General features: G+C 47.0%; 1 protein-coding gene across 2 annotated transcripts in view; it reads left to right on the top strand.

Annotated features, from left to right (window-relative positions):
* Nucleotides 1-18,622, top strand: part of HK2 (hexokinase 2) — a 61,850-nt gene extending 43,228 nt beyond the window's left edge. Inside the window, exons 8-19 of one of the 2 annotated variants that reach the window (XM_081254642.1) lie at nucleotides 1,544-1,579; nucleotides 2,525-2,680; nucleotides 3,992-4,225; nucleotides 5,335-5,639; nucleotides 6,978-7,126; nucleotides 7,382-7,501; nucleotides 10,587-10,682; nucleotides 11,124-11,223; nucleotides 11,325-11,508; nucleotides 12,820-12,975; nucleotides 14,185-14,418; nucleotides 16,316-18,622. In XM_081254642.1, the coding sequence (XP_081110768.1) occupies nucleotides 1,544-1,579; nucleotides 2,525-2,680; nucleotides 3,992-4,225; nucleotides 5,335-5,639; nucleotides 6,978-7,126; nucleotides 7,382-7,501; nucleotides 10,587-10,682; nucleotides 11,124-11,223; nucleotides 11,325-11,508; nucleotides 12,820-12,975; nucleotides 14,185-14,418; nucleotides 16,316-16,460 (1,915 nt within the window). In that variant the 3' untranslated portion in view covers nucleotides 16,461-18,622. The remainder of the gene's footprint in view (nucleotides 1-1,543; nucleotides 1,580-2,524; nucleotides 2,681-3,991; nucleotides 4,226-5,334; nucleotides 5,640-6,977; nucleotides 7,127-7,381; nucleotides 7,502-10,586; nucleotides 10,683-11,123; nucleotides 11,224-11,324; nucleotides 11,509-12,819; nucleotides 12,976-14,184; nucleotides 14,419-16,315) is intronic. The other variant, XM_081254643.1, reaches the window with a different exon arrangement.
* The last annotated feature ends 4,007 nt before the right edge of the window (nucleotides 18,623-22,629 follow it).

The following is a 22,629-nucleotide window of genomic DNA, read 5'->3' as shown; positions in this document are numbered from 1 at the left end:
CACCCACTGCTTTATGGGAATGCTGTGCTTCCTAATACATTGTGACTATCAGTTGCTGAGAGAGCTCTAAAAAAGATAGAGCAAGCGGACAAAACAGATTGTGGGTAATGATGTGACTGGGTGTCTCAGAGCAGTCATTTTAGGAGGTCGTATTCTTCGTATTCCAAGTGTGCAGCCCGCTCTTTCCTTCCACCTTCAGTCTGTAAGCTGTCCATAGAAACAGTTTGTGCACCACGTAAGGAAAGCCATGTTGAGATGGCGAAGAGTAGGGATCTGGAAGCTCCTTTTGTAGTTCCCAGCTCTGTCGCTGCCCAGGGGATGAAGCTGTGAGAGTTGGCTCCTAATTACTGGCTGAGGTTCTGACTCAGACCCCTGCAGCGTTGCCTATTACGAGCTAGGCTGGGTCGCAGCAGTCCCAGGGCATCCCGCTCCAGCCGTAGCCAGACCCAAGGCCTGTAGAAAAGTTGGTTAAGGAGCCCATTTGGCCACCTTCCCTGGACCTGTGGTCCAGCCAGGATCCTGGAGCGGACTGGAGGAGGGGCTCTAGCATTTTGGACCCCTGAAGTCTCTCCAACCTGGTCAGACTTGGTTTTTAGTTACTTTTTTTTTTTTTTTTTTTTGCGGTACGTGGGCCTCTCACTGTTGTGGCCTCACCCGTTGCGGAGCACAGGCTCCAGACGCGCAGGCTCAGCAGCCATGGCTCACGGGCCCAGCTGCTCCGCGGCATGTGGGATCTTCCCGGACCGGGGCACGAACCCGTGTCCCCTGCATCGGCAGGCGGACTCTCAACCACTGCGCCACCAGGGAAGCCCTTTAGTTACTTTTGATTCTTACAAAACATTATTTCACTCTCACAAACATTTGCCCAATGTCCTTATTAAAGATCTTGAAACAGGGATTGCTGCAAGCTCTGAAGGCAGTTACAAAACGTTTTGAGCAATCAGGCCGTCTCTGGTCTTTTTTCGAGGCTTGCGGGATCTTAGTTCCCCAACCAGGGACTGAACAGGGCCCTGGGCAGTGAAAGCGTGGAGTCCTAACAACTGGACCACCAGGGAATTCCCATGCCCACTCTGGTCTTACTGGTGTTGTGACTGTTGTAGGAAATCTTCTAGTACCAACCCCTGCTTGGAGGGGAAAATCTAACCCTATAAACCAGCTTTATAAAAGAGAGTCCTTTTCTTTACAGGGGGAGTCCTTGCTTCCTCAAAGCACAGTTTATTTTAAGTCACAAGCTTCTCTCACATGTTGAAACATGAGTCCATTTCATAGACTGGCTGTGTCTGCCATGGCTGGTGAGAAATCCATGGACTGAAAAAACTGCTCAAAAAGAAAAAAAAAAGTGCCGAGAGGACATGTACCAACGTGTCAGCTGTCCCTGAAGTTATTACTGGACTTGAGGAGGAACTTTTTTTCACTCTTTATATGTTTCTAAATAAATATTTTCCAAACATTGACTGAAACAAAGTGTTTTTAAAAACTGAAATAAAAACTTTTACCACTCACACTTCAGAGCCCCACTGGCCCCCTCCCCTATCTGTCGCAGAACCAGCTGTTTTGGAGAAGGCTCAGAAGCAGACCTGTGAGTTCCTTACTGTTGAAGCTGGGCTACCTCTCAGGCAGCGTGCCTGTGCTGGTGCTTAAACATTTTAAACATACCTTCTGCTCAGGCAGTTTTGCCAGCTCTCCACTTAGCTCCGGTTCTGCCATACCTGGCTTTGGGTCTTGAGCAAGTCACTTCCCGAGGGCCCGGCTTCCTCTCTTTAGTTTGCACCAGGTGACGTCGGAATCCCATCCACACCCCTGCTCTGGGCCTCCTCTGAAGGTCTGCGTAGATTAGTGCCCCAAGGCCCTGCCCTGCGCGCCTCCTCTCTCTAGGACCTAGATCCTTTCTAAGATACCAAGAAAGGGCCTTTTTTGCTAGAAAGAATTGTAAGGGCTTGGTTTCTCCTGTCACATAGCTAAGCCAGAAAGACGATCTTGTAAAGAAAACAGTGTCACCTAGTGTTGAAAAAATAAATTACCCAACTGCCCTCTCAGCTATCCTGTCACCTTCCTCCTCGGAAACTTCCAACATGGCTCACTCCCAGATTCCCAAGACCACCTGGCACTTGGTCCCCCTTCTCACCTGTCCCAACCTGTCCTTCTACTCTTGTCTCATCATCCTCCCCCCCGACCCAGGTTGTTTTCACAGTTTTCTCAGGAATCCACAAATGGCCTGCAAGGGGAGGGACAGTGTGAGGTGATGAGCTGCTGGCCCTGTGCCCCAGATTTAATCGGACTGACCTTTTTTTTCCTCTTGTAAGTCAACATTGAGGTTCTACATAAGATTTCGTTTTAAAAGAGCGTTTCCTTGCCAGAGAAGGAAATACCATCACTTCTCTACACCGCTCACTCCTAGTCAGTGCCGCACAAGTTAGCGCTTTGTCCTGCATCAGCCCCACGTGTGTGCGTGCTGCTGCCACAAGGAGGTTGCGAGTTCACTGGCAGCAGAGACTTAATTTTTTTGGTGTGTCCCTCCCGGCAGATTTGAGAAGATGATCAGTGGAATGTACATGGGGGAGCTGGTGAGGCTTATCCTAGTGAAGATGGCCAAGGAGGAGCTGCTTTTTGGGGGCAAGCTTAGCCCTGAACTCCTCGCCACGGGCCACTTTGAGACCAAAGATGTTTCAGATATTGAAGGGTAAGCTTCGGGCCCTTCTCTGTTCACTGGGACCCCAGAAGGGTGGACAGGTGGCCGGGGCATGAGGAAGACGCACGGGCCCTTGATCCTTCAAATGTGGATGGCAGGAGGGTCTCCCCCAGTGTGAGGCCTGGGCCTCACATGGCAGGCCTGTGGCTTGATGTCACCGGCCAGAGAGTCTCCACTCTTGTCTGTCTTGAGCGTGCCGACTACCGAAGTGACTCATGGTGCTGGGGACAGCTGGCCCCCATGCAGGGACTCGTGCTTTTGCACTCATGTTCCTGCCTGGCCCGGGGACCTAAGCTTAATGCTGGAGGCTCCCTGTGGGTCCTTTAACGACTCACTTGCATCTACTTCCTTTCCCTTCTCCTGAAGCTCTGACATTTCATTCCCTGTTGGTGATTTTCAAAAAGGGCTCTGTCCTGACCCTGCTTCATAACAGAAAAATAGGTCCTTGGATGGCCCCAAGATTGACCCCTTTATTTCCAAAAGGTAGGGCTGAGGCCTACCTACATCTTCACAGAGCGGCAGGCATGGGAGTGAGGGTGGCCTGAGTTTTGTTTTCCGTTAACAGCATCCAAAGGGCTGGGTCTGGTTTCCTGTCCTTGAGACTTCCACTTGTCGCTGGATGAGGGCTTGTCTCAGGGACCAGATGGTGGGGAGGAGGTGATTTTGGTGCGAAAGAGAGCAGTGAGACAGTTCAAATGACTTTGTTTTAAGTGGAATTCTTGAAGGAATGGTACCTACTTGTTAAAGTTGGAGCGGATGACAGTACTCATATCTGTGTGGCTCTTAGTTCCCCCAAGAAGAGAGCTAATCTCATAGCATCAACCCTTTCTCGCCATCTTTAGACGCAAGGTAAAGCAGTGCTGACTCCATTGTGAAGTGCAATAGACTCCGACTGCCTTATAGAGAGAAAATAGGATGGGCTCCACAGCTGGGCTCCTGTGGTCAGAGGGACACCATTCCCACTAAGCTGAGGAAGGCAAACTCACACACACACAACTTGGTGCATAAAAGCCCCAAGGCTAGGGTCGTGTCCTCCCATAGGATGTACGTGAGAAAAATTAGTTGTTCTCGCTGGGGGAAAAATGGGCACCTGAAATACTCTGTGTGTGTGTGTGTGTGTTCCTCTCCTCCTTATTCACTGCTCCCCGCCCCCCCATAGGTAGACAGAGCAGTGAGCCGGGTGTCTGCCCTCCCTGGGACATAGTGTTTGCTGGAGCCGAGGGCTTTCTTTGTCGGCCCACATACCCCGCCCACTGGCCACAGTGAGTGGACCCCTGCCCACACGCTGTTTCTGTTTCCCAGGGAGAAGGATGGCATCCGGAAGGCCCGCGAGATCCTGGTGCGGCTGGGCCTGGACCCGACACAGCAGGACTGTGTGGCCACTCACCGGGTCTGCCAGATCGTGTCCACACGCTCAGCCAGCCTGTGCGCGGCTACGCTGGCAGCCGTCCTGCGGCGCATCAAGGAGAACAAGGGCGAGGAGCGGCTGCGCTCCACCATCGGGGTGGACGGTTCTGTCTACAAGAAGCATCCCCAGTGAGCCAGCATCCGGGGCCTCTGAGAGGCCTGACTCCACGGGAACCCTGTGTGGCACTGTGGGGTGGTGGAGATGGACCACAGAGTTGAGGTTCTTTGTAGAATAAAAGCTCCCAGTGGGGCAAGCGGGAGCTGGGAGTGTGTTTTCCTTGGCGTGGGTGGAGGCTATTTCTGAAGGCTGCCAACTAGGGCTTTACTCAGAGCTCTCCTGGCTTCTAGGGGCTCTTTTTCTGCACCCTCTTATTTCCAGCTTCTCTGGCTCACCTGGGTATTGATTTGATCCTGACCTGCCCTCCGTGTTTTGATCCCTTGGTCGTAAGTGCTGAAATACTCAAATTTCAGTTGGGACCTGAAGGATTTCTCTCAACTGTGCCCACTTACTACCCCATCATTTTCACCTAATATGAGTGCCAGGTCAATGGGCCTTCATTAAGTGAAGGTAGATGTGGAAGGTCTCAGCTATTCCATTCCCTGGGCTCCTCGTCCAAAGCTCCAAAACTTTAAACTGCACAGGAATTACTTGGGGATCTTGTTAAGAGGCAGATTCTGATTCAGAAGGTCTGTGTTCAGCCTGAGATCCTGTATCTCTAACAGCCCCCAGCGATGCTGGTGGCCTATATGCCACGCTTGGAGCAGGCCCTGGAGACCATGGCTCCAAGCAGCCACCACACAAGAATTTCTTGCTGGACACACCTATGACCTTTAGCTGTTCAGACACCTCTAGGATTGTTGGCAGAAATGGGCCAAAGAGAAGCCAAAGTCCAGAAGAGCATTTTGACTGTTTTATTTTTTGGGTCTTTCATAAGCAGCATCTAATGAAATGAAGGACGAAGCATGAATAGTAGTTGGTGTCAGAATCACCTGAGGCTGATAAGTTGGGCAAAGGAACTGTGGCCTAGGGGAAGGGGGTCTTCTGTGAGTGCGTGCAGGTGACACTGGCTTCCCAGAAGGCCACCTGAGCTTTTATACAGTGACCCTTAACTTGGGAGAGAGTAGGGGGAGGAGGTGGGGTGTCATTTGGGCTGAGGCGGTGAGCTACTACCCCAGCCATGCGTACCATTCACTCTAACTGCAGACACCCACCTCTTACCCCGTGTCTGTGACTGCAGTTTCGCCAAGCGTCTTCACAAGACCGTGCGGCGCCTGGTGCCCGACTGCGACATCCGCTTCCTCCGCTCTGAGGACGGCAGTGGCAAGGGGGCAGCCATGGTGACGGCAGTGGCCTACCGGCTGGCCGATCAACACCGAGCCCGCCAGAAGACCCTGGAGCCTCTGAAGCTGAGCCGTGAGCAGCTGCTGGAGGTCAAGAGGAGGATGAAGGTAGAAATGGAGCGAGGTCTGAGCAAGGAGACTCACACCACTGCCCCCGTCAAGATGCTGCCCACCTATGTGTGTGCCACCCCTGATGGCACAGGTATGCGGCAGGGCTGCCACCCAGCTCACCACAGGGTTCAGTCGCTGTGGGAGGACTCCCTTAGCCTTAGCATTGGGTGTTCAGGCCAGACTGTTGACCATGTTTCTTCAGCTATAGTACTGGGAAATTCTAGTGTTCAGTGGTCTCAACCAAGGCATTCCTCTGCTAAAACTGAATGGTGATAATAGTGAATACTTAATGAATGCTTACTATGTGTCAAATGCTCCTCTAGGCATTCTACACATATTAGTTCATTTAATTTTTAACTGTTAACAGAGATTAGCAGTTAATTTTGTTTGTTAATAAGCTATTCCGTTTTGCACAAAACCTAGGCACAGAGAAATTAAGAAACCTGCCCAACTTCACACAGCTAGAAAAAGGGCAGAGCTGGGATTCAAATCAGGAATTTTGGTCCCAGGGCTAGCTCTTATAAGGCCAGGGCTTGGCAAACTGAGGTCCATGGGCTAAATATGACCCACTGCCTATTTCTGTAAATAAAGTTTTATTAGTACACAGCCATGCCCATTTGCCTACATGCTGTTTATGGCTGCTTTGCGCTACCATGGCCAAGTTGTATGGTTGCAGCAGGGACTATGGATCATAAGGCCTCAAATGTTTACTGCCCAGCCCTTTACAGAAAAAGATTGCTGACCCCTGCTCTAGGTCTTGCAATCTAAGAAATGGAGGTCTTTTCCCAATTCAGAAAAATGATCATTGACCAGGCCAGTGTGGTACATCTGGTACAGGTTCCAGAGCTGGAGACTGGGACTCGGTCCCAGCTCTACCATCTTCGGGCTATGTGGCCCTAAGCACAGCCAGATCTCTCTCCTCCGTAGAGAGGAATGCAATGCCTCCCTCTTAGGGCTGCCTGAGGGTTGCATGGAAACTGTGTGTGACACACGTAGTGCGTTGTGACTATCCTAAAAAGGAGGGTTTTCTCATTCTAGAAAAATGTCCCTTCAGTTTCCTTTAAAGAGTTGGACTCTGTTGTTCCTTCTGTATTCTAGAACCTTATATAAGGTGGCCTTTGATTTAGTACAAGTGGCGTGTCTTTGTATTCTGGAGTATACTGTAACACCATTTCTTTCCTGTGCTCTGGAGCTCTGGAGCTCATTGTGACTCCTGGGGCCCCACAACTTGAATTCATTTGAGAACCACTAAGGAGCCAGCAGGGTTCTGGTCCCGGGGATCTTATTTTCTTCTTCATTAGGTGGAGCTCACAGTCCATCCCCCTGAGGTTGTCCAGGGCCTCCTGGGAGAGCTCCCCGTTGGGGGAAGGCGTTTAGACTGTCACTCTTTCCAGCCCCAACGCACCATCTTCCTGGGCTTATTTTCCAGAGAAAGGTGACTTCCTGGCCTTGGACCTTGGGGGTACCAATTTCCGGGTCCTGCTGGTGCGCGTGCGGAATGGGAAGCGACGTGGAGTGGAGATGCACAACAAGATCTACTCTATCCCGCGGGAGGTCATGCATGGCACAGGGGATGAGGTGAGGCAAGGTGGCACCTCTGGGAGGGGACCCCAGGAGACACCCACTTCTCACCTGGGAGGACAGTGCTTTCTCTGCTCGCCTGTGGTCCTGGGGAGGGCTACATGGGCTAGGGCCCTGGGCTGGCCTTTGCTTAGGTGCGTGCCTGAGCTGGTGTTTCTCCTGGGTGGAGGCCTCGAGCTGGTGCCCAGACCCTGGTGGGGCGGCACGCCCGGGCCAGGGGTCCCCGTCTCAGAGCCCCATTTCTCCTTGCAGCTTTTTGACCACATCGTCCAGTGCATCGCCGACTTCCTTGAGTACATGGGCATGAAGGGTGTGTCCCTGCCTCTGGGTTTCACCTTCTCCTTCCCCTGCCAACAGAACAGCCTGGACGAGGTAATAGTGCCTTCCTGGAGGGCTCTCCTATGGGCTGTGCTGACTCTGAACCAGCCGGAGTTTCGAGCAGGGGAGAATGCTGAGCTGAGAGGAAGAAAACAAGGGCATGAGTGACCAGTCATGGGGAAGGGCTTGTTGATGGGAATGAGCAAGTCAGAGCTGGTAGAGGTCAAGCAGGTAACAATCCTTGGGATAATGATGATGATGCTAATAGTATCAACAACTGACATTTTTACAGCATTTTATGCGAGGTACTCCTAGGCTTCCTGTGTGTGTAATCTCATTTAACCCTTAGAGCAGCCATATAAGGTAGGTGTTTGTATACCCGTTTTGCAGAAAGGAAGACAATGTCTGGGGAGATGCCAAATATCTTGCAGGTCCTATAGCTTGGGAGTGGCTAAGCCATGATTTCACTCCGGTTTCCTGACACATGAGTCCATGCTGTCAGTTAGGTTCAGCTGCTCCTGAGGCTCCTGTTTTGGGCTCAGGACATTTCACTCCATCTCCCTTGGCTGCCCTGGTGTTTCTCTAGTGTCACCTTTGCTTTTCATTCCCTGTCAACTTGCCTCGGATGAAGGAAGCAGGTAGTTGAAGAGCTGGTGCTCCCACATATTCTGGACGTGGGTGTGTTGAAGTGTAGGAGGGCTGAGTAGGCAATGCCTAGGCTTACTCAGGGCAGATGATCGGTATGTTAGATATCAGAATACTCTTATTTAAGCAGTTGTTTCTCTCTGTCTCGATCGGTGTTCTAGAAGCTTACATGCTTGGTACAGGTGGACATATGCTGTGGATGGAGTTACCAGGGTACAAAGGACATGGTTCCTGCTATAGGTGCTTACAAACAAACTGGACTGAGGAAGCAAGCTCAGAAAAGCAAGAGCTGCTCTTTGGAATGGGGCAGCAGTGGAATGATGAAGCCCTGAGGATGATGTTAATCTGAGCACATACCTGGAAGGCATGAGGAATACTTGGTCAGAAGAATGAGTTGCTGAGGAAGAAAGGCAGGCAGGCCTGGCAGTATGGAGAAAGGCGTGTAGGTGGGAACAGTCATAGGTACAGTGGGCTTGGCCCAGTGGCAGGAAAAGGCCTGCGTTTCCAACAGGGTCCCTGGAACAGCAGGCCTTACGCTTCTCAGTTGAGTTTTGTAAATGCCTCCTACTCCTCCCTTCTGAGAGTTAAATTCACCACGTGCACTAGCACAGGTAAGGTTTTAGGAAGTCCCGCAATAAAAACCCTGCCTAATCCAGTATTTCCCAACAGCTGTTAACGTTTGTCCAGTGTTAGCTAGTCCAGTATTGCTTTTAGCTTTTCCGACTTCTTTGTCTCAACATATTATTCTTTTCAGTGTCAATGCATTGATTTTTAAAGCCTTCACATTTGCATCAGTTTACCAAAAGGACTTATCAAACGTGTATAAATATTTATGTGATATTTAATGAAACATTGCTTATTATAACAGTCAGTAGAAACAAACCAGGTTGTCCAACAGTTGGGAAATAGTTAAATCATGAGTCATTCACTGCCTCATATCAGCAACTACTTTTTTAAAGAAGTTTCAATGATTTGGGAGAACACTGGTGGTAAGACTAAAAAAAATATTTTTAAGAAAAGTATAATCTCTATAACATAGAAATATATAGAACATGATTAATAGGAAGATAAAAACATAACATTCCAGTGTATATGCTTCCAGACTTTTCCTACTGAAATATTTTTAACAGACACTATCTTACTTTTCAAATATAGCAACATGTATATATGTTTATATATTTATCTAGTAGCTCCCAAGGCATGTTAACTGTTTCTGTTAGTGCTTGAATTGTAAAATTCCAGGTCATTGTATTGGACTTTATACCATATGTTCTAAGTTTCTGTAAGGAACATGCATTCTGTCTAGAACTGTGAAAACTAAGAACAAACGAAGCAGAAGCCGGGTTTTGTCTGCTGTTCTGTCTGTAAGCTGGATTCTGCTCTGCTGAGATCACCCTGTTGATGGGAAAACCAGCAGGTGCTGAGGTCCAGAGGCCTCAAGCTGCCTGGATTAGCTGGTGGCCACGGGCAGTTCTCCTCAGCTGTTGGGGCCTCTCCATGTCTTATTATTAAGGACCACCTGCAATAATGTAATTTGAACATTTTGTACATTTTGAAAGTGCCGAATACAAAATTTCATCAGAGACGTCAAGCTAATTTGTAGACAAGAAAATCAGGTGGAGATAAGCACATAGTTGTTTGGATGTGGGTGTGTAAACCAGGCCACTGCTGAGATTGTACTTTGTTTTTCCGAATTTCCTGGGATCTGAACACAGCGGGACTTGTGAGACCAAACTCCTGGGCCATGAAATGCCAAGCTGGTTGGTATAAACAACCAAGCAAGTCGTGGAGAAACCATACAAGTGGGTGGATAGTGAGCACACAGCCCACTTGTAGGTTCTGACCTCTCAGGAAGGGGGCCTGGGGGTCCTTGATGTTTGTTCCCTGATGGGCTATGGCAGCAAAGAGGGAACGAGGGAACAGTATATGAAACAGTCCCCCATATTGAAAGCCACCATGTATCTGCTCCTGGAGAGCCCTTTGACACAGTGAAGGGTACTTGTTCACTTCGTACTAGAGTCTGAAAATTTAGAGACACAAACCCGCCCCTCTGTACGATGTACAGGGCAAACTGCTTTTCCCAGTGAAAGAAACAAGCGTATAGAACTTAGTTCCTTGGCAGGAGCAGTCGTATGGTGCTCATGAGCCCATCCATTGGAATTGGTGGGCCTGGGGGTGAGTCCTCCTCTCTTCCAAGCTTTAGGCCTTGGGCAAGTTACTCCAGAGCTACAGTTACCTGTAAAATGGGCATGATAATGATAAACATTTCACAAAAGTGCTGTGAGGATTAAACGTTGTAACACATGGGTTGTGCCTAGCCCCAGTACCTGTTGCACAGTAGGCACTCCTAGTAGGTGAAACAGGTTTAGAATAGTTTGTGGGTGAGATGATTGGTTTTTAAAGGACATCTGTATAACCAGTGAGGTTGTGAACTAGAAAATGACCCAGGAGCCCTTCTCTGATATCCACATCCCTGCCCATGTGTGATTTTCAGAGCATCCTCCTCAAGTGGACTAAAGGCTTCAAGGCATCTGGCTGCGAGGGTGAGGACGTGGTCACGCTGCTGAAGGAAGCCATCCACCGGCGAGAGGTGGGAGAGGCGTGCCGTGAGGCCCGAGTGATCTGTGTGCTCAGAGCTGGGGGAAGGGTTAAGTGCAGTTGTGTTGGTCAGAGGGAGAGTTAACTTAGTCCTTCAGCAGTTGGTGAGTGTACACTGTGTGTCAAGCCCTGCTCTTGGCAACTGGGGATTCAGGAACGCCCACAGAAAGCTCTTGTTATATAAACAATCGCATGAGCTAATGTCAGGTGCTCCTGAGCTATGAAGGAGGATGAAGCTGGGTGGGGACAGGGTGAGTGGGCTGGGGAAGGACAGTCTTAGCATAACCAGGGAAGGTCTCTGAAGAGGTGATATTGGAGCAGAGAAAATGAGCCCTGCCTTACACGTTCTAGATACATTTAAATCTCCCTTGCAAGGGTCTGAAGGGAGAATATTGTGGTTCATTTGTGGATTGGGATCTGCTCTTGCTCTCAGGAGTTTGACCTGGATGTGGTTGCTGTGGTGAATGACACAGTTGGGACTATGATGACCTGTGGCTATGAAGACCCTCACTGTGAAGTTGGCCTCATTGTTGGTAAGGACTCGGGCTGTCCTTCCTGCGTGGGGACACACAGCCTAGGGTGGGAGGGCGGAAAGTGCAGAGTGAGGCCCTGGCGGACGTCTCTTGATTGGCAGGCACGGGCAGCAACGCCTGCTACATGGAGGAGATGCGGAATGTGGAGCTGGTGGAAGGGGATGAGGGGAGGATGTGTGTCAACATGGAGTGGGGGGCCTTCGGGGACAACGGATGCCTCGAGGACCTCCGCACAGAATTTGATGCAGCTGTGGATGAACTTTCCCTCAACCCTGGCAAACAGAGGTAGGCACCCGACTGCATGTAGGCCCTGGTATGTCCATCTCAGAGCTGAACAGTGGCGAGTGATCTGGTCCTCCACAACAGCAAATCCCGGGACACCCATTCTCTTGAGATGTTAATAGAAGAGATGTCTTTGGAAAGGGCTTCTTGTCAAATACATCTGGAAAGTTCTGGGTTAAGTCCTTTTCCCCCTGCTGGACTGTGAGGTTCTTGAAGTCCAGCTGGGAAAACAAATCACAACAGTTATGTTGCAAGGAGAATTTCATAGGGAACTGGTCACACAGGTTTTAGAGGGATGAAAGGACAGAAGGGATGCTGAGGAGCAGTTAGTATAGGTAGCAATCAGCTCCTACCCTGAGGACTAGGAGAACAGGTGGGAGAGAGTATTAAAACCTAGATCTGGAACTTGGGGAAAAACAGACAGTTGAACCACCTGCTGCCTTCAGGGTGAAGAAGCATTGCTGGGGTGAGGCAGATAGGAATAGGAAGCAATAGCAGGAAACTTCTTTCTCCTCCATCCATCCAGTATATAGCACCCTCTACTGTCATACTGGACAAGGGGGTAGCCCCAGCATCACAAAGCCCCTGGTATGGTGGGATCCCATTAGGAAGGGGTTGAACATAGTGTTTCCTAACTAGATTAATCAGGGACCATACTTCTGCAGAATATACTTTGCAAAATATTTGTTTATAGTAGAGGTCACAGGCTAAAATGCCTCTAGGAGCCAGGCAGGCAACATTAATGAAAGAAACAGGCTGGAGTAAGACAAGATTGAATGATGATGGGGTTTTGGTTGAAACCGAGAACATTGAGTTTTTAAAGGCGCGAGGTGGAGCCAGAAGACCCTCACGCCACTGAGTAGTCATGTTTCGTCCTAGTGGCCGGAACAGGGGTCTCCAGCTGGCACTAGTTACTTGAGCAATAAGTGACTAGGCTGAAGAGAAGGCATGCTAAATTCTCAGCAACGCAGGGGATTAAGACAGCATCTTACCCTTCTGGAAGTGTGGTGGGGTTTGGGTGTGGGTTCCTTCTTGAGGAGTTGGGAATAAGCCTTGGAAGGGAAATGATACCCTAAAACGGGGTCAATCTCAGGGAACCCCTTGGGCCTCAGGACACGTTTTACCGAAGGCTATGAGTCAGTATGTGTGGATGCCAGGAATCCTGCCTCAGTGAGTCAAGTAGCATTTCCTCCCCACGAAGGGGAACCTGTATGCCCTCTACCTTCTAATGCGATGGGGGTGACGGAGCTGGTGTGTCTCAGCACATCCCGCCATCTTCCTTCTTAACCTCCATGAACATTACCTGCATTGCAGGTTCGAGAAAATGATCAGCGGCATGTACTTGGGCGAAATTGTGCGTAACATCCTCATCGATTTCACCAAGCATGGGCTGCTCTTCCGTGGCCGCATCTCGGAGCGGCTCAAGACACGGGGAATCTTTGAAACCAAGTTCCTGTCTCAGATTGAGAGGTGAGAATTTAGGACCTGGAATAGGATAGACTGTATATTCCCCTTTTCATGGACAGACAAGCTGGGATTTGCACAGTTCAAGTAAGATCAGGGTGTGGCTTACATAAAGGTCAGTTTAGTAGCTCACATGTTTGTATCTATATAGTGTTGTTTTAAAGTACGTTATGAACTGTTGGCATTTTAAGGGAAAATATATAATATTCTCATGAAAAATCATGGTAAGCTGGATGAGCCTGTGCAAAGAAGTATTGTTGGGTTTTAGACCAATTTCAAAGGTAGAAAGAAATATAGCTGCTCATAGAATGTACATTGGAATGCACGGAGGAAGGTAACCCACTAAAGCACTTACGCTTGGCAAAAGGGTTCTTCTTAAGTGCTGGCTGCAGTAATAAGGCAACCAGGATTGGGTGAGGTTGGCATGTCAGGCAATGCAGAAACATGCCTTGTGGCGGCTCATTAAAGCGAAGCCTTCTTCCTCCAGTCTAATGGTGGAGAAGTCTGCTCCCAATTAGAATACTGAATTTCAGAGCCTTTTAAAAATTAATGCTGTGTCATTATTACTCTCACGCATATAGGAAAACAGGAACTGGTTGGCGTACATGAGTGGGGCCCTAGGGCATCTGCACCAGTGAATAGAATATTGTTCTAGTTTGCATGTCTGTTTATTTTCTTCTTATAATTTTATTTATCTTTGTTTCATAAATAGTGCACAAGTAGATTTCAGACAACCCAGAGTGGGGGAGTAGGAATAGAACAGGCATTTAATGTTGGTGGGTGATGCTTGTCCTGCTGACCTGTGAACAATGAGAGATTGGACAGGAAAGGGCTTTGAAACTGAACACTGTCGCATATGAGCGTCATCACTGTCTTTACTGTCAATATTTCCAAATAAGTGGAATACATGGACAGTGAATTTCCTTTTGTTTTGAGTGTCAGTTTTGTAGCAGCAGTGCCCTACCTTGCCTGGGCAAAGTGGCATAAGGAGCTGTTTCTTCGTGTTCTCTCTGTGAGGGTCAGTGAGATGAGCACTAGTTCCTGAACTGAGTTTAAGAACGGAACCACCTCTCAGGGGCAGTGGCTTTTACCCCCAGCTCTCGGAAGGCCAGGTCCCCCAGAACCCCTTCTGATGAAGGAGCCAGGCCCCGGAGAGGCAGGCCACCAGGCCCTCTAGGTATGTGACTGACCACTCACTCTCTCCTCCTGGCCCAGTGACTGCCTGGCCCTGCTGCAGGTCCGCGCCATCCTGCACCACCTAGGGCTCGAGAGCACCTGTGATGACAGTATCATTGTCAAGGAGGTGTGCACTGCGGTGGCGCGGCGGGCAGCCCAGCTCTGTGGTGCAGGCATGGCCGCCGTGGTGGACAAAATACGAGAGAACCGTGGGCTGGACACCCTCAAAGTGACAGTGGGCGTGGACGGGACCCTCTACAAGCTACACCCTCAGTGAGTGCCTGATCTCCACTCTTCCTACCCATCCTTCGCCCTCTTTCTCACCATTCTTTCCTTGTTTTCCTTTCTCTCTCTCTCTCTTTATTTTATGGCAAATTAGCAGACATTCCAAAGAGTGCATATAATATATATATATATATATATATATATATATATATATATATTATAGTTTAAAGATTAATAACTAGAAGTAGGTCTGTGTTTTACCACCCAGCTAGGAGGCCCCCTGTGAGCCCCTCCCAACTGCACACTTCAGTCCCCCCTACCATGAGTGAGTGCTGGGGTGATTAAGTCTATGGCTTCCTTTTCCCCCTCCATATATCTACCTATGCATCTACATTGTTTAGTTTTACTTAATTTTGAACTTACCATATGACATCTTTTCTTTTGTGACTGACTTTTCTCACACCACATTTATGGTTTTGAGATGCATCCACATTGAAGTCTGCAATCATAGTTAATTCATTTTCAAGGCTGTATAGCATACCTTTGAATGACTATACTATAATTTATTCTAATGATGAATATTTGGGTTATTTCTAGGTTCTGACTATTATAAGCAGTGCTCCTGTCAACATTCTAGTAAATGTATGCTGGAACTCTGGATCAAGATTTTTTTCTACAGTCTAGGGGAGGGGTTGGCAGATTATAGCTACAAGCGTTTTTGTAACTAAAGTTTTACTGGAATACAGCCACACCCACTTGTTTATGTGTTGTCTGTGGCTGCTTTTGGCTCTAACAGCAGACCATAGGACCTACAGAGCTCAAAATACCTATCGTCTGGCCCTCTGTAGAAGAAGTTTTCCACCCTCACCTATGGTATGGAAGTACTGAATTCCCTTTTCTTTTTACTCTTTTTCCTGTCTTTCTCCATCTCTTCTCCCTTTTCTGCTCTCATCACTATTTCTCTTCTCCTTTCTTCCCTCACTTGCATATGTTGAATAAATTGTTTTAAAATTAGGAAGTGCCTCAGTCCCTCTCCCCTAGAAGCTCTTCAACTAAAAGTTAAAAGAATAGAGCTGTGCCCCTTGCCTGGACATGAGGTAGGATGGAGAGACTCATCGATTCAATTGTCACCTGCTGTCACCATGATTGTTTCAGGGAGCTGAGAAACTTGCCCAGGGTCTACACAGTTAGTGAAAAGACTGGACCTTGAGAAGTTCCGAGTTTCTCTTGATGATCAGTGTCATTGTGAAAATAGGAACCTCAGTCCCAAGTGAGGGTCGGAAGGGGGCCAGAAGTCCAGCCACCAGCACTGGGGCTTGGTGTTAGGAGCCTCTGTCCTCAGCTCTGCAGATGGGGAGGAGCAACTTGTCCCTGCTATGGTGGGGAGATGATGACAAACTGTCTCTTTCTCTAGTTCCGTATCAGGAAGAATCTGTGATTTCTGTCAACTTTCAACACACCCTCCTAAGTCTGCTCCTTTTGCCTTTAATGACATTTTGAGTTAGATATGAGTCTGATGTGAGTTAATACCTCTGGAAAATAGAATATCACACACGTGGCGCTTCATCCTTCCCTCCAGAGTTGATGAACAGGTTATATATCCACTTCTGCAAGGTATGCTTGTGGAGTCCACGACTGCTGAACTTCTCTTTCACTGCTTAGTTTTAAGAACACAGCTTGCCAGAATCTCAGACTTTTGTCCTAGAGTTGAATCTTAGCTTCCCACTTGCCCACTGTGACATAGAATTTGGGCATGTTGCTAGTCTCTCCAAGCTTCAGTTTTCTGAAACACAATACATAGTGTTTAGTACATGGTAGCTGTCATCCTCTTTCCCATCTCAATTATTCCTGGGTTTCCAGCATCACTTCTTAGGGTCCCATCTCTGAGGACACAAATCAATTATGACTAAGGTATTTTTTTCTGTCTTCTTCCCAACTTTTCCAGCTTTGCCAAAGTCATGCATGAGACGGTGAAGGACTTGGCTCCAAACTGTGATGTGTCCTTCCTGGAGTCGGAGGACGGCAGCGGGAAGGGGGCGGCTCTCATCACTGCTGTGGCCTGTCGCATCCGAGAGGCTGGACAGCGGTAGAGCCCCTGAAATTGGAAGGACTTCCTCTGGTTTCCCTTCTTTCCTGCTTTAAATTATAAGTTGATCCCCTTGTGTCAGAGACAGACCCCTTGGCTTTTCCTTGGCAGAGAGGACATTATGGGACGGGGTTTTGTCTCTGTCTACTCACTGTAGAGTTTGGTACCCAAGGCTTAGCCCTCCTGAGATAAATACAATTTGAAGTAAGGATTTGTTCACACTTGTCACAACAATTACCATTGGTTCTCTTAAAACTTGAAAAAAAATTTAACCTTTAGTAATCCCCCTGGCCAAATTCCATGTCCCTGTATAATCCTACAGGGTGGCGACACTAATGAAAAAATATGGTTGCTTCACCTTGGAGCCTGAACATGACATTTCTAGGTGGAGAGCATCCCCCAGCATGGAAGTTGATGCTATTTCTCCTCTCAGAGATCTGAGAGGTCTCCACTGACTTGAGCCTGATTCTCCCATAGGCAGGGAGGAGGGGCGGCAATAGAGGGGAAACCCATGGATAGCCATGTGGCAGCCCCTCCTCAACCTCATCTTTAAGCGTTTGCCTAGTGGGTTCCAGTGGATGCTGTTCCTGGAATCAAAGCATCCTGAGTCTGAGCAAGCAAAACCAAACCAAAGCCAAGAGTCCTGTGAGTGGGCTTGTTGTCACGTTTCCTTGTGGGTTCACAAGTCATCCATAAGCAGTGGACCTTTGGGGGAGGGAAGACTTTTTGTTCTGTTTGAACATTTTTTCCTGCAGAAGTGGAAACACTGTATTTTCGTTTTAATTTATATTTGAAATGTATTTAGTTCCTGAAGTACATCCGCTCCTTCATTTTGACACTGTACGTAACGATCGGTTGTATGTAACGTATTTATATGTTAATTTGTTAAGTCTGTAAATACACAGGGTCTCATTAGTAGACCAGTGTAGTTAAAGGATGGGAGATGAAGACACTGATTGGTTACTAGAAATACCTCATTCATCTGCAGGAAGAGAAGGAACGCCTCTTTAGGGTGAGCGAATGGCCAAGCAGCTCCTTGCCAGCTCCTTTCCCTGCAGACCCAGAAACTTGGAAGGTGGCTGGGGACAGCGTGAAGGAGCCTGGGGCTATGGATTGAAGAAACCACAGAAACTGGCTGCTCAATCTAGGGACTTTCCTGGAGCCATATTACATGAGATGTTAACAAAGGAAACAGGAGTCATTTCAAATAGACTCTGCTTAGAAATCTCCATTCTTAGGGCAGTTATTAGTATTTTAAACCACTCTAACAAGATAAACGAAGCCACCAAAAACGTTTAAAAAATTGTCTAATTGTTGATAGCAAACCAAACCAAAACAAACAATCAAACAAATGAAACTTCAGGGACAGCGCTTTTGGTGGATTTGTGCCCTCCTAGCAAACTTCACCTTCAGTTTGTTTTGTGAATGTTCTACGAGAGGTGTTGTCCACAGACTTCCTTACGCTGAGCTGTTCTGGCGAGAAGTGTTTATTTCAAACTGCTTGGTGCGGGGTTGGGGCCGTGGTGAGGGGAGACATAAAACCTTCCTTACCCTGCTGTTTAGAGTGCAGTTAATTCTGAATCTGAAAGCCCACTTCTGCCCTAAAATGATCACACCCCCACACGTTAAACCTGCATACTTCATAATAAAGAGGGGATGGCCTTTTAACAATGTTGAGTAGGATACGAGGATCAAAACAGAAAAATGGAAAGACACGACTCAGTAGCACCCAATTTTTGCACATTTATCAAACTTGTACTGGAACAGTGTCTAGATTTGTGTTTCATTAAAGGATGCTCAAGAAATAGAAATGAACCTTAACTTTTCAACTTGAAAATTAGGCACCATCTATGAAATTGCACATTTTTAAAAGGTAGAGCTGTGTGTGTGGCTATTTAAGATGTGTTGTTGGTTTCCAAAAAGGAAAGCTGGAAAATGCAGTTTGAATGTTTGTGTTCCCACAGTTAGGTGACAGTTCCTTGCTGACGCTGCTTTGCCCATGTAAATACATTGACTCTCAGTCTTTGACTGGGATGTGCTCAATAGCAGATCATCTCAAATCCTTGAGCCTTCAGTCTAGTGAAGATGTTGTCATGTACAATAAAGAACTAGTTGAATTAACTGTGTGATGTTAACTATTAATAAATTTTAACATTTTTCAAAATATTCAGTGTGTGATTCATGAGCATTTTTCAAGAGTGCAGTCACCTTTTGAGCATATTAGTACTTCCTGGCCCATCTGAGTAGTTGATGAGTGTTTTGATTTTGACTATATGTGCTTGACAGGCATGTAGCTAACTCTTGGCCTTGACCCCAGATAGTTCTCACTCCAGAAACACAGTCCCAATGGAACGGGAAGGTAGATGACTTTCCCTAGGCCGTCTTTGAGACCCTAGATTTCAAGCACCACTGAAGAACCATGGCTGGCCCAGCAGTCTACTGTTTAAACAGTTTGGCTGAGATGTAGCAGAGCCCTCAGGGACTCTGGGTAGTCTCTGTGTAGGCATATGTGATTCACATTCAGGACATGAAGCCCTTATATGAACATCGAAAAAGCACTTGCCTCTGTCCTATCCTTACGGTCTTTCAAACCCTCTCCCTAATAAGCAGAATACAAACCTAGGAAATAAACTTCTCACAGGTTCCTGGTGATGCCCACTGACTTTGGCATGGCCCTGTTTGACAATAACTGAAGGGAGAGGCAGATCAAGGCTAACAGAATGCTAGAGATAGCCAGCGCACAAAACTCAACCTAGCTGGTGATAAAGGAAAAGGAATTTAAATTAGACCCTATTTTTCTGACTTCACATTAGTGAGATTATAGGAGCATTCTCATATACTATTGGTGGAAATGCAAGGTATAATTATTTAGGAGGGAAATAGGCAATATCCACCAAAAATAGTCAATATCCATGTTTTGTGTACTTTTCTAGAAATTTGTGCAGAGGAAGTACACATAGTTGGAGACCAAGATTTAGCTTTAAGGGTACTGGCAACTGTATAACTTAAAATAACAAAATAGGGGAACTCCATACCGTGGGTCTGCCTACCTTGTACCAGGGTCCGGTCAGGAAGACAATCTACTCCAGTTATTTCGAACAGATTTTAACACAAGGACTTGGTTATGCAGGTGATAGGAGAGCTGAGAAGTCCCACAGTATAGAGGAGCAACCCAGAGATTAGCAACATCAAAAAAACCCCACTTCTATCCCAACGGCTGGGCCAGATTCCGAAAGCTGGAACCACAGAGCTGGAGTGGGAGGTGGTTAGAAATACCCTGGCTTCTCCCTCCCACCCTCCAGTTTTCTGCAGTGTCTCCCGTTGGCTTACCCTACCTGAGAGGCAGAGTGGAGCAGGGGAGGGTGGGACCTGGAGCTAAATAATAAGTGAGGGGCATGTACCCTGTAAAACCATTACAGTGTTACTGAAGGATATTTGGTATCAGAAAATGTTGACAGGATGCTGAAAGTATGTTACGAAGCAGTATGGGGCCTTAGCCCCATTCCTCAGCAGCTCTCCCTCAGATTTCCCCACCTCTGTGACTTGGACACCCCTGTGGGGCTCTGGAGCAGGCCACTCTGCTGGACCTGCCAGCTTCAGCTGCCAGCTGCTCAGGGCAACTTTGGTAGCACCACCTTCCTTAGGTCGCTGCTGCTCCAACACAGAGCCTCCGAGAAGAGCCCTCCCTTTTCCCAGTGGGACTCCTGGGTGGACATAGACCCTTAATTCCCCATAGATTATAATACTGGACAAGATGCTCAGAAGGGAGTTTTCTCAGGTTTCTGCACTCAGAGACCCTGAAAGCCTCTGGGCCACCCGTACCCATGGGTTTCCCACAGGCTTCTCCCTACCCAACTCCCACCTCCTCTGTAGGGCTCCTCACCACTGGGAAATCTACTTCCTGCACCCAGGTTGCTTCCAGCTTGGAAATAGCTTTTCCAGCCTCTGCCAGCCTGTCTTACCTTTCACTCCCTTCTTTGTTTTCATTCTTTGGGGGCACCAGGGGCAGAAGGCTAGATTACTCACACCCCGCCTCCCTCAATTCAAGGCATTTTCTAGTCTTTGCAAGGAGCTTTCTTGCTTTTTTATTTTCTTATTGTCTTTTATCCTCTTGTCCATTCTCCACTCACAAGTGGCAACCATGTTATTGTATTGATGTGCAGCTTATTTTTGTGTCTTGTGTGCATGCTTTTTTAAAATTAATTTTTATTGGAGTATAGTTGCTTTACAATGTTGTATTAATTTGTACTGTACAGCAAAGTGAATCAGTTATACGTATACATATATCCCCTCTCTTTTGGATTTCCTTCCCATTTAGGTCACCACAGAGCACTGAGTAGCGTTCCCTGAGTTATACAGTAGGTTCTCATTAGTTATCTATTTTATACATAGTATCAGTAGTGTATATGTCAGTCCCAATCTCCCAATTCATCCCACCCCCCCACCTTTCCCCCCTTGGTATATGTTTGTTCTCTACGTGTGTGTCGCTATTTCTGTTTTGCAAATAAGATCATCTATACCATTTTTTCTGGATGCCACATATATGCTTAAATATACGATATTTGTTTTTCTCTTTCTGACTTACTTCACTCTGTATGACAGTTTCTAGGCCCAATCACCTCTCTACAAATGACCCAGTTTCATTCCTTCTTTTTTTTTTTTTTTTTTGTGGTACGCGGGCCTCTCACTGTTGTGGACTCTCCTGTTGCGGAGCACAGGCTCCAGATGCGCAGGCTCAGCGGCCATGGCTCACGGGCCCAGCTGCTCCGTGGCATGTCGGATCTTCCCGGACCTGGGCACGAACCCGTGTCCCCTGCATCGGCAGGCGGACTCTCAACCACTGCACCACCAGGGAAGCCCCTCGTTCCTTTTTATGTGTGAGTAATATTCCATTGTGTTATGTACCACATCTTCTTTATCCTTTCCTCTGTTGATGCTTTTTTAATTTACAAAATGCTATTGGCTAAAAATTGTTTTTTTGCCTTTTTTTTTCTTAAAGACTCATGGATGCTGCTATTGGGCACATCTGATTCTTTACTTCCAGTTATTGCATAAATATCTCACTGTGTGCATGCACTTTGTTTTCCCACCTGTACTTCCAGTAATGGACATGTGGATTGACTCAGCTCCAGCTACACCAACATCACTGCGACAAGCATCCTTGCACATTAATCATCTTTGTAATTATCTCTCTGGGCATGTACCCACCCAGGAGCAGGAGAGCTGGAGCATAGGTTGTGCTTTTGCTTAATTTGACCCTCTCCTGCCAAGTTACTCTCCCCCGAAAGTCTGCCCCCAGCCACTAATCCCACCAGCAGCGAATTGTCACAACACTTGGCATTATCCTGTTTTCTACTTTTTATTAATGTGATTAAAATGAGTTCGTATGATTGTTTTAATTTACGTTTCTCCACTATGACTTTGAGCATCTCTTTTTATGTTTCTTTCAGTTAATTGCCTGTTTGTATTCTTTGCTGATTTTTCAACCAGGGTTCTTTGTTTTCTCTTTCTGATTTGCTGGAAACCCTTATTTAATCTAGATGATCAGTCCTTTGTTGGCTTCAGGTATTGTATCTTCTCCTAATCTGTCAATTTAGTCCACAACATCGTTTGTTGACTAGGAATATTTTCTTTTGGTATAACCAAATCCACCAATTCTTTTTGCTTTATGTTTTGTACTTTTGACCTTTCTTGCCCTTAGCCCATTAACATTGTCATATTAAGTTTATTAATAGTTTTACTTTTTATTTTAAAGGGTTAATGTAAAATCATTAGGGAGTCCATCTTTCTATGTAATATCAGGCAGAGTACATTTTTTTTTCTTCATGTTATTAGTGAGTCTGCCCTTTCCCACTGATTTGTGACCCCTCTTCTGAAATATATTAAGTTCCCAAGGGTCTGTTTCTGAGTACTTCTTTCTGCCCCATTGACTGTTTTCATTTGTTCTTGAACCACTAACAGACTGTTTCTATTACCATGACTTTCTAGTGTGCCTTAATATCTAGCAGGGAAAGTCTTCCCTCTTTTCTTTTTCAAATTTGTGCTATTCATGGTTGGTCCTTTATTCCTCCATGTAAATTTTAGAATAAGTTTATCATATCTCTGAAAAAATCAGCTTAAATTTTGGTTAGAGTTACAAAGAAATTACTGATTTGGGAGGTAGAATTGACCTT

The sequence above is a fragment of the Mesoplodon bidens genome (genome assembly GCF_964165515.1).
Source record: "Mesoplodon bidens genome assembly, chromosome: 14".
NCBI classification, from domain to species: domain Eukaryota; kingdom Metazoa; phylum Chordata; class Mammalia; order Artiodactyla; family Ziphiidae; genus Mesoplodon; species Mesoplodon bidens.
Note: the sequence above shows the minus strand (reverse complement) of the source record. Positions and strands in the feature narration are given on the sequence as shown.